The following is a 12,441-nucleotide window of genomic DNA, read 5'->3' as shown; positions in this document are numbered from 1 at the left end:
GAAACAAACAAATTATTTATTGTGTCCAGGATGTATTGAAAATTATTATTAGTCTACTTTGTTCTAGATATTATGTCACTAAAAATAAAAATAGACGTAATTGTGGTTTCATCCAACTGTAGTTGCAAGAGCTCACCAGTAGGTGTCAGTGTGGTCACAATGTGCAAAAAAACATGTTCAGTTAAATCAGCAGAAACTGGAAGAAAAGACGCTGTTTCGCCAGAGAAAAGCCTGCAGGTAAAATACTTTCAGGTGTTGCAGCAGCACAGGCTCGTAAATTAAAAAAAAAGAAAAATAAAGATGAATAGAGAAAAGTCAGCAAAAGGAATTAAATGTATATAGCATCAAAATGAGATTAGAAGGCAGCAGTGTGATTAGTAGCATCAGGGCAGCAATCAATCATCAAGTACATTCTATACTATATTCTAGTAGAAGTACTGATTATTGTGTTCAATAAGACTGATAAGAACTGATTCAACTTGTTTTTTTTTCTTTTTTGCAAGGCGAACTGAATCTTGTGTCATATGAATAAGGAAAATAATCATCCATAATTCCCCTCAAATGCAAAAAAAACTAAAGTAGCGAACCTGTTTTAAAATGATTTATTTTATGTAGGGAGTCTAAGTCAATAATAATAAGTAATGGTACAGTATGTTATAGTATAATAACTGGTGAAATGTAATAAGCAGTCTGTATTTACTCAGGTACCAATTTGAGGCACTATTTACTTTCTTCTTCTCCACTAACCCTAACCCTCCACTCAGAGGTAAATATTGTACCTTTTACTCCTCCACGTTTACCAGACAACTTTAGTTACTTTTCATATTACAGTTCTTCATCCACTTCCTGGATGAAGTTTTCTGTTATGTGTTGGGAAAATCTCCTCCTTCTGAAGTGGAATAAATGCTCTAAAAAGACTCTTGGATCAGCTGGAAAATGCATCGCCACAAACGAGCTAGGGGCGCTGATCCCAAAAAATGTTCCCTTTCAAAAATGTTTTTTAAAGTGTACATTTTAACATTATTTAGGACTATCATTCCCACATTTGTGAATGAAGAACATCAGATTTTTGGGGAAATCACTGTGACTGGAAATCTTACTTTAATGCTGAGCAAAAAAGCCATCACTTGGTTTTACAAAGTACTAGAAATTATATTGTATTAAAATGAAAAGATAATGTGGTATAGTGGGGGGTGAACATGATGCGGTTGGGGGGGGGGGGGGGGGGGGGGGGGGTCTGTTGTATTTTCATTGTTAAAATATTACGTATAAAGTAAACCATAGTACCATGGTTAAGCTTGTCAAACACAGACTTGAGTTTAAAAAAACAACATGACTGTCATATTGCATTTATCTATGCAATATTTTTTAGGGGTGCTAGGACCCCTAAAATTGGGCTAGATATGTCTATGGTCACAAAGCTGAAAACAGGCCTAGAGATACGTGGTTCTCACAGGACAGATGATGAACTTATAGAATATGAGTCATTGCTGAAGATTAATGTAGTTTAAAACATGCAACATGCACATTGATTCAGCAGTAATGTGCCATCAATACTTCAGAAAGGTTAAGAGGAGTATTTTCAAAGTATGGTATGAGTACTTTTACTGAAACAGGGGATCTGAATAATTCTCACAAGACGTAAGATATGAAATATATAATAAGATGAAATGCAAAGTGAATTCATGAAAGATGCAAATAAAATACAAATTAATGAACAGATTGTTTCTTCTGTTTTCTGAGAGAAACCACCAATTTGTGGGTGTTTGAAAATGTCATTTCCTTCATGTGGACTCAGTATTCTCTCAGGTGAAGGCATACCTGCTGCATTATGTGGACGGTCTCACAGCTGCAGGTCTCTGCTGGTCTCTTCTGGTCCCGCTGGACTCCCAGCAGCTGCACAGGTCGGAACTAAGAGACACAAATCAGTTTACAGATTGAAATTTGGTGGAAGAGGAATTAATCTGAGCCACTTTTTAAAGATAACACAAACATGTGACTGTCATTCCTGGAAATTGTTGGAATATTGTATGACACTTAGGTTTGAATGTTTGCTTGGCACGTTTAAACACTACAGTACCGATGAGTCTCCACAGCCAAGAGAGAACACAACGTAAACCAACACTCCTATCACAATTATAGAGTTTATTTTAAGAGCTGCACCGATTATTCGATTGAATAATCTTGTTTTTCAAGCAAAAAATCTCAAAAAGCTGCTTTTCTTGGTCTTATATTATAGGAGACTGAATATTTGCAGGTTTTTGGATTGTTGATCGGATGCAACAGACATTCTATGGCATCACATTGTGCTTTTTTAGGGCCACAGGACTGAGATGTCGTATGCCATACAGATTATAAAGCCAGGTAAATTTGTGATTTTGGACTGCATATATAAAAATGAAAATGTAATATTTAAATTCATGCAATTGTGATGAGCATTTTACTGAAGCTTTAACAATTAATTGATCCTTCCCTCAGTTTCGGAAATAATCACAGTCGATTAGCAGCAGATACGTGAGATACAATCTCATTTTGTTGTATAACTGTTGAAGTATCGGAATGTGAAAACACATAATAATAAAGACTTCACACCCAACACTGAGGTAAGTGACGTCTCTCTCTCTGTGTGTTGGGTACCAGGATGTAACGTTACTATAACAACAGGTCTCTCTGTGTGTTGGGTACCAGGATGTAACGTTACTATAACAACAGGTCTCTCTGTGTGTTGGGTACCAGGATGTAATGTTACTATAACAACAGGTCTCTCTGTGTGTTGGGTACCAGGATGTAACGTTACTATAACAACAGGTCTCTCTGTGTGTTGGGTACCAGGATGTAACGTTAATATAACAACAGGTCTCTCTGTGTGTTGGGTACCAGGTTGTAACGTTACTATAACAACAGGTCTCTCTGTGTGCTGGGTACCAGGATGTAACGTTACTATAACAACAGGTCTCTCTGTGTGCTGGGTACCAGGATGTAACGTTACTATAACAACAGGTCTCTCTGTGTGTTGGGTACCAGGATGTAACGTTACTATAACAACAGGTCTCTCTGTGTGTTGGGTACCAGGATGTAACGTTACTATAACAACAGGTCTCTCTGTGTGTTGGGTACCAGGATGTAACATTACTATAACAGGTCTCTCTGTGTGTTGGGTACCAGGATGTAACGTTACTATAACAACAGGTCTCTCTGTGTGTTGGGTACCAGGATGTAACGTTACTATAACAACAGGTCTCTCTGTGTGTGTAAGTACCAGGATGTAACGTTACTATAACAACAGGTCTCTCTGTGTGTTGGGTACCAGGATGTAACGTTACTATAACAACAGGTCTCTCTGTGTGTGTAAGTACCAGGATGTAACGTTACTATAACAACAGGTCTCTCTGTGTGTTGGGTACCAGGATGTAACGTTACTATAACAACAGGTCTCTCTGTGTGTTGAGTACCAGGATGTAACGTTACTATAACAACAGGTCTCTCTGTGTGTTGGGTACCAGGATGTAACGTTACTATAACAACAGGTCTCTGTGTGTGTTGGGTACCAGGATGTAACGTTACTATAACAACAGGTCTCTGTGTGTGTTGGGTACCAGGATGTAACGTTACTCACACTAACAACAGGTCTCTCTCCTTCTTTCTCTTGCTGCTGATAAGAGTCGCATGAAACACATTAGGTAAGATAAAGTTACATTAGTGATGGAACGTAGCTAGCAGTTAGCTAGCAAGCTAAGCTAACGGCTGTGTTTCTGCAACACGCCAAAGGCCCCTGACCAAGTGTCGGTTTTTGACGTGCTGGGTGTGAGACTGTGTTGGTTTCTGAGCGGTTTCACACGAAACTAAATGATACAACGACACACTTACAATAAACTCTGATGTGCAAAATCCCCTTTTGAATTCATCCATTATCAATCATCGCTCTCCTGCTCAGGGTTGTGAGTTCTGATTCCTGCTGACCCTGGTCGAAGTCAGGTTACACCTGGACACGTCACCAGTCTATCTCAGGGCTGAAACATAGAGACAACCATTCACACTTTAGACGAATCAATTCACCTGCATTTGGACTGTGGGAGGAAGCCGGAGAACCCGGAGAGAACCCATGCTAACACAAAAGGAACCAGATCCTGGACTCGAACCTCGGCCCCTGTTGCAGTGAAGCAACAATTCTAACCACTACCAATTATTTGTCTTTATCCAATGACTACATATTCTTTCCAACACAAGGCCCCGTTGGGGGTTTCCTTGTCTTCTACAGCATGAAGACAGGAAACAGCAGCTGAAAGCAATGACAACTAACTGAAATTTTACTTCTCTGGTTGTTTCCAGTTAAACACACGGGATACAACGTGTTGGTTCTTTTTAAAACTCTGCACAGACGCTAACTGTTCCGTCCAGTCTTTATAATAGGCTAACACTGTCCTGACTCCAGCTCTGTACTTAACACATGATTATGATGAATATGTGGTGGTTTATTATTTTTATTATTTGATTATTATAAGATGCATGTGTTGAAGTATTGATCCTGTTTTTGCAGTGCTGGACTGTAACGTATATTTACTCTATTTTCAGTGCAGGACTTACTTGCTGGTAACAGTATTTTAAAGTTGTAAAGTTGTGTTATTTTACTTCAGTAAGGAATCTGAATACTTCCACCATTATGTGTGTGAGAATGCACAACCCATTTATACTTTTTAAAGTCCAATATGAAAAAGAAACATTCTGCAGTCATTTTTCAATCAGTAACATTTTTAAAAGAGCTAGGTTTGATTCCAGCCTCTTTCTGGTTGACAGTCTCGGTGACCCACTGAGCTACACTGGACCACAAAAGGTGAAATATCTGTGGTTGTTTGACGTCCACACAGGGAGGACAGGTTGTGTGTGTACAGAGAGCATGGTGGTCCGACTTCTCTTGTTCCTTCACCTCAGCTGTGTGTACCATCTGTCCTCGTCTTTTCAGATTCATCGCCAGGTAAATACACTCGGACAAACAGTGAACCCTGCAGCCGAAGAGGAGGAGGAAGATCCCACAGACAGTCTCCACTCCTGTAGAACAAGACACGGATAAAACATCAGAAATCAAACAGTTTGGGCAATTTTTGTATCTTTTAGTTTGCACCAATCAAACAAAATAGATCAGTTTTTAGATTTACAGATTAAAAATAATTACTGACAAAGCAGACAGGAACAGGAAATCTAAATGCCGCAAAGACTATAAAGGTTAAAGAAATGGTTAATTGAAAAGATTCAAAGAAAGAATTGAAAGAAAAAAAATTCAACACAAAAATAAAGGCACATTAATAAACGGTGTGATTAAAAGCTCTAGAACAGTTAAATGGACCTTGGGTTGAGGTTGTTTTGTATCTCAAAGTCAAAAAGGAACTTTAAAGTGATAAGCCTTAAGATTTCCATCCGATCAAACCCCATTCAATGGAGTTACACTCTGTAATGACCTCTCTCTGTATATCATAGCTTGCATTATTAGTGGCAGAGTTACATCAGAGCTGGAAGAAGTTCTCACATCTCACATACTTTTACTGAAGTAGGCCTACTTTTGATGTAGCCTACAGGTAATAACATAATTTACTGTCATCGTCCCGAGAGGCCACGGGGCGGGAGTCTCATGCCGAGGTGTTGACGGAGTATTCAAATCGGAATGGGCGCTCGAGGGATGGAGGGCAGACAGCTGATTGGACGCTGGCTCCGGCAGCAGCGCGAGCGCAGGTGCCAGAGTCCCACTTCGAGCAGAAAGCCGTCCCCGGTCACACAGACACACGGTCGCCGCTCAGGTATGAGCCAGTCCCGGTCCTGAACGGCCAGGATACCCCGGACCATTACCGACTGCCCGATGACCACAGCTTTCGGTTCACGTGTCTGCTTTCTCCGCGTCGCGTGAAGCGGTTTGGATGATTTAGTGTTGGAGCCGCACGATGCTGAGCGCCGTTAAGATGGAGGGACACGAGCATCCGGACTGGAGCGGCAGCAGCTACTACGGAGAGACCGAGGTCCGTGCACTTTACTCCGGCTTACATCTGAGCTGCCCCCCGCTGATAATTAGTCATGAGAGGAGATAAGTGTGATTTATCGATAGATCTAAACATTACAGCTGGGGTTTGACATATACATATTTATTTATACCCAACTACACATTTATATCCCACACAAATGCAGGGATTTTTTTAAATGTAGCCTATATTTAGCAATTCATATTCACATATTCGTTATCAGCATTTTAGTATCGTAAACGCTTACGTTTTTTTTAATCAATTTTATCTTTTTGAAACCTAATTAGAGATTAAAGTTTCTTTCAGTTGATTTTCGGTGAGAATTTTTCAGCAAAGGAGAAATCGCGTTGAGAAGAAAGTCTGGACAAAACAGAAAACCAATTATTTGTATTTAAGGTTTGCATTAAAGCCTATATTCGTTAGTTTCCAGCTTGGAAAAATACGACAAGAGGCTTTAAAAAAATGTTTAGTCCTGAGGTATTTATTTTTGGTTGACAGTGAATCGTGATGAAACAGATAGCAATAAAATGAAGGTTACAAGGGAAATCTCACTTCTTTACTTACAAGTGTTAAATTATAGATTCATTGTATTTTGTTGGTTGCAGCACCAATTATTTGTAAAGTGACTGTCAACTGGAAAGTCCAGTGTTTTTAATGGATGTTTTAGACTCCAACTATAAATGTAACGTTGCATTTGATTATCATTAGAGAGCAAAGGAGCAAACATTGCAAAAAAAATCAGAGAGCATCATGAGAAATGGTGAGGACTTCTCAACAACATTTATTTATTCTTATTAATATTAATACTAATAATAATCCGTTCAAGGCCGTAAACACTGAGTTCATCTCTCATCTATTTATTAAGCTTAAACAGCATTCTGACCTTTTTATTGAGAGATTCAAATATTGCAATTGCTTAATAATTCCCTGGGATCCTGGAGAGAAATATATGAATATAGTTATTGTCAAAAGAATATCCTAAATGCTCAGTTTAAATAAAACCGTCAGGAAACAGAGTGGAGGTTTGGAGGAGTCATATTTCTAACATCTTGCCTGAACCCATGAGAGAAACATCTGTAATTAACCAATAATATTGATGAGATAATAATATATTGTCATAAATGAATTGTGTGATGAAATACAAGCAGTAGGCTACATTATGTGTAACTGCTGTGGTGATGATCAGACGGCTCCTTAGAGAATGAAAGAGATTTAATAATTAGAGCAACTCATGTAATAAAAACAGCCATAGTTAACTCCCAGGCTTGTGTATGATATTAGATGTGGAGTAATCCGTTTGACATGTGTTCATTAATTACTTGTAGTGCTGGCCAATTAAAAAACATCCACAATAGCAGAGCTGCAATGATTATTCGATCTCTACTGCATTATGATGACATTTAAAAATAAATAAACTTAAGTTCCAGCTCACATGAATATCTTTGGGTTCTGGACTTTCAGTTGGCCAAAACATCATGATGGAATTATAGGCAAACAATTATCAACCAAGGGATTGACCAAGAATTAAAATAGGCCTAACCGTTTTTTTTGCTGCCCCATAACGTAAAATATTATTTTCTAGAGTAAACATCAATGCTATTGCGGATTGCTGGTTTGTTTTTCTAAGATGAATAATACATGAATGAATTAAACAGTTTGAATGACTTTGTCTGCTTGTTTCAGTGTTACACCACAGCTGGAAACATGAACTCCGGTCTGTCCATGAACTCTATGAGCAGCTACATGAGCGCGCCTGGCATGACCAGCAGCGGCCACATGAACGCGCATTACGTGAACCCGATGGGGGTCAACCACTCGTCGATGCCCGCCGGGGTGTCACAGGGCTCCGGGCCGATGGTGCAGGCTGGATCCGGGATGACGGGCCTGGGCGGCGCGCTGCCGCCGAGCATGAGCTCCATCAGCCCGCCGCCGTACGGGACCATGTCGGTGATGAGCCCGGCGTACGGGCAGACTTGCGGCATGAGATCCAGGGAGCCCAAACCGTACCGGCGGAGCTACACGCACGCCAAGCCGCCGTACTCGTACATCTCCCTGATCACCATGGCCATCCAGCAGTCCGGCAGCAAGATGCTCACGTTAAACGAGATCTACCAGTGGATCACGGACCTGTTCCCGTTTTACCGGCAGAACCAGCAGCGGTGGCAGAACTCCATCCGACACTCGCTGTCCTTTAACGACTGCTTCATCAAGGTGCCCCGCTTACCGGACAAACCGGGGAAAGGCTCCTTCTGGGCCCTCCACCCAGACTCGGGGAACATGTTCGAGAACGGCTGCTACCTCCGGCGGCAGAAGCGCTTCAAGTCCGGGAAAAACCCCGGTGAGAAGGAGGCGGCGGGGAAGTCGGGCTCGGAGGGCGGCTCGGTGACCCGCTCCGACTCCCCGCACTCCTCCGCCTCCTCCCCTCCGTCCGCAGACGTGAAGGGAGCCGGGGTCGACCTCAAGCACCGGGCTGAACTGCTGCCCGCCAGCCCCGTGCGCGTGCCCTCCCCGCTCGCGCACACTCAGCACCTTTTCTCCCATCACCACCACCACCACCACCCGCTGCTGCTGCACGAGGCCGCACACCTGAAGCCGGACCACTACCACCCGCACCACCACTACTCCTTCAACCACCCGTTCTCCATCAACAACCTCATGTCCGAGCCGCAGCACCACAAACTGGAGCCCGTGGTGCAGTACGGCGGCTACGGCTGCCCGGTGTCCGGGACCCTGGTGGCGGCCAAGACCGGCCTGGATCCCGCTCACACCGACACCAACTACTACCGCGGCGTGTACAGCAGGCCCATCATGAACTCCTGAAACCTCCTATAGAGTAAACACTGGATCTGGACATTTGTGAATGTGAGAAAAGGCCCTTAAAGTGTTTTGTCGAAGGCCTGCAGGATTTTTCTTCAGTCATTTGTGTTTGTATATGTGCAACAGATAAAACATGTTTATATAACAAAAACGATTTTTATGTTTTATTTCATTTATTCCAACAATCCACAAAGGTCTTTTTTTTAACATAACAAAGTAATTCTGTTGCGGCTACACCAGATGCTGGCCTATATGTTAATATGAGATAAAGTCATTAGCACTAAATGGTTTAATTATCAGCTGCAGGGTCACAGGGAGACATGAAAGCATCAGCAGATAACAAGGAGAACAATGACACAAATGTTCGGCTCTTAAATCACATTAACGTGATGTTTAACAGCAGATAACAGACTTCACAGGTCAGGCAGGACATTTATCAGCATCTTTAACACTGTGGTGCTCAGGCCCGCCACTTTAAAACGAGTTCAAGTCCTTGACATGACAAAAAGAGACACTTTGGAGCCCATATTGCATCATTGTCTTCTAAATATAAAGGAAGTGATGACATAACAAATGTAAAAACCACACAACCGCAAACAATCAGATCAAATAAGATAAATTAAATAAAAACTAAAAAGGTAATGGTAGCAAATGACAAACAGCTATCATGTTGATGCCAATTAATTATCATAATCACCAGCAATTAAATACTGGCGTGGCTGCAACTAATACTTTCATTATTGATTTAATCTGCAAATTATTGTCTTGACTAAACTATCAGATCTTATGTAAAAGTAGAAATACTACAAGTTGAAGTCCTGCATATGAAAATGTCACTTTCATACAAATACAGAAGTATTATGTGCAAAATCAAGTGTTCTATTATGACATAATCTTATATTAATATATTTTTATCATGTATGTATTTAAATACTTCATCAATGTGAAGCCAATTTTAGATACTTTATTGGGTAGATTGGTAATGTATATAAAAAATATCAGTGTCAGACAAATGTCGTGCAATGAAAAGCAGACTAGTTCTTTCTGAAATGTAATGCAGTAAAACTAGAAGTATGATTAATATAAAATGGAAATATCTGCAAGTACCTAAAAAAATAACTTGTTTTGTGGACCAACCCCCAAACTCACATTTATTAAGTTTTAATTATATGAGAGAGAGACAAAGTTCTTGATTTCTGACGATCGAATGCCTGATGGATTGTTCAAGGTCTAGGACATTCCTCACTATTCCCCTAAACAGTTAATCAATCAAGGAAATAATCACCAGATTAGTCAACAATTAAAACTGTATGCAGCTGAAGATAATGTCACAGGCATCCATCAATACATTTCAACTGATTTAGATTTGTGTTGAGGAATTCACTCAATACTGTTCCATTAAATACATTATTGTGTCCCTTTGAAGAAGCCGCAAATCTTTTCATCAGAAAAAAACCCATAATTATTTCACACAGTTGGGTTTTTTCTTTTAATCCACTGAAGAAAAGTGGAATCTGACAGAAGAAGATTTGTTGTCAAAGGGAACTAGCAAGAACAGTCGTAGTTGTATTTTTATTAAAGTGAAAAAAATGAAAGTTTGTTAAGAGGCTCATGTTCCCCAGAGGATGAATCCTATGACTTTGGTGATGTGACATTTCCTCAAACACCAACAGCAAGTCAAATATTTCCCTCATGATGTAAAACATCTCAACATTTACTTGACAGACATTCATGGTTCCCAGAGGATGAATCCTGATGACATTGTTTGAGCCACTGACTTTTCACCAGCAGGTCAAATCTTTCATACATCATGTGAAATACCTGAAACATTTACGTGATTGGTTGCCACAACATTCATTCAAGGTTCCCAGAGGATGAATCCTAATGAATGCCAGCGGATGGGTATAACAGGTGCACCTTTATTGCATGATTAAAGTCAGTGCTTGCAGAAAATGCACATTTTAGTCTGAAATGTCTTTCTTTTGATATTAATGCAACAAAGGGAAGAAGAAATAATATTTCAGAATCTTCATGTTGCCGTTTGTGTTTTGTCAACAAACTGAACGGGTCCTTTAACCCTGTGGGGGATTGTGGGAAGTCCATAATATATTATCTTATTATATTACAATAGTTTTTAATCAAGTTTGTCAGCTGTGCGTTAATGCACTTTTGATACTGGGATTCTGATAATGGATTTTGACTTAAATATTAAAAAAAAAAAAATTTCCCCTCAAATATAAACAAAACAATAGTCTTGATGCAGATCCTTTAGATGTGCTTTTTAAATTGTGACTAAGGTACATATTGAGCTGCACATTTGAAGGAGTATTTCCTCCTGTTTGAGCCATGTGGGAAAATGTGGGGAGTCTATAATATTTGTGTAATATTCCATAGTTTTCATGTAAGTGTCTTGTCTGTTCTGCCCTCATCGACCAATCAGCAATTTAATCTAAAGTACTGCAGACGCATTGCAGAAAGACATGTTTGCCTTCAAAAACAAAAACAGCTCACGTCACTCTGTCTTATTTACAATATTAAGTAAGTTCACATCTTTGTTCATAAGGCATGCGGTAAGATAAGCTTTTATTGGTCCCCAGGAAGGGAAACGCCGTTGTTGCAGCAGCACAAATACAGAAATAAGTACAGGTAGACAGTAAAAAAGAAAAAAAAATTGGATCTAATGATTTAAATTATGAAAGGAGTAAAAGAGAAACTATGCAAGAACAATTGAAGGTAAAAGTGACAGTGGTGTGATGTGATTGGTAGCAGCTACGTCTAGAATTACGTAAACATCAGACTAATAGCTAATTACAGAAGAGATTGTATTTCCAGTTTTGTCATCACCAGCTGACGCTATAACACAGCGGCCTGACGAGTTTGGTTGCTGCAGCAAGTTGACCTGAACAGCACGGGTCAGTTCATTTTAAAAGGCCACGCCTCCCAGCCGCTCAGTCTGACTCTTATCATGAACACCAACTCTTTACTGGGGAGCGACACTTTGTCTGTCATGAAGCAAAATTAACGAGCTGAGCATTTGAAGAAAGCTGAGATGACGCCGAGCAGGTTTTCATGAGCCGTCTGGGAAGCTTTCAGAGAAATAACGTCCACAGACACGGCAGGTTGTTCATTAACTGCACACACAGGATCAATGCGTGGCGGTCAAACACACACTTCACCAGCTCACGTTGGAGATTAAACATTTCTGGAGCCAGAAGTTTTAGCCAGAAAAATGATGTCATTGGTGGCAGAAGTTCTCAGTGTAGTAAAGAGTAGTTAGTAAGTAGAAATCCTGCATTAGGTCTTTTAGAACAAAAGTATTTGCATCAAAACTAAAATACAATAATTGGCCAATTTCAGAACAATATATATTTTGGATCATAATTAGTGATACATTCAGGTGTCATATGTTGCAGCATCTTAAACTATGGTATTATATCATGATGTATTACTTGATTTAAAATCTGTATCAATAATCTAAATCTGCAGAGCAACTAAAGCTATCATGGAGTGTAGCGGACTACAAGGTAAAAATATTTACCTCTGACATGTAATGGAGTAGAATATAAGTATAGAATGGAAAAACTCAGGTACAATACGGCGGAATTGTAATTAAGTACTT

The 12,441-nt window shown here is 40.1% G+C and overlaps 2 protein-coding genes across 2 annotated transcripts in view; one reads left to right on the top strand and one right to left on the bottom strand.

The window, feature by feature from the left end:
- xrn2 (5'-3' exoribonuclease 2) overlaps positions 1-12,441 on the bottom strand; it is a 239,777-nt gene that overhangs the window by 107,026 nt on the left and 120,310 nt on the right. The gene's annotated exons all lie outside the window — the stretch shown is intronic.
- On the top strand, positions 5,692-8,938 carry LOC311027346 (hepatocyte nuclear factor 3-beta-like). The gene is made up of 2 exons (XM_084031335.1): positions 5,692-6,005; positions 7,689-8,938. Exons 1-2 carry the CDS (start codon positions 5,931-5,933, stop codon positions 8,823-8,825), a joined length of 1,212 nt encoding a protein of 403 aa, XP_083887461.1. The 5' UTR covers positions 5,692-5,930; the 3' UTR covers positions 8,826-8,938.

Source organism: Eutrigla gurnardus (genome assembly GCF_963514095.1).
Source record: "Eutrigla gurnardus genome assembly, chromosome: 16".
NCBI classification, from domain to species: domain Eukaryota; kingdom Metazoa; phylum Chordata; class Actinopteri; order Perciformes; family Triglidae; genus Eutrigla; species Eutrigla gurnardus.
This window is presented reverse-complemented; position numbering and strand designations above follow the sequence as displayed.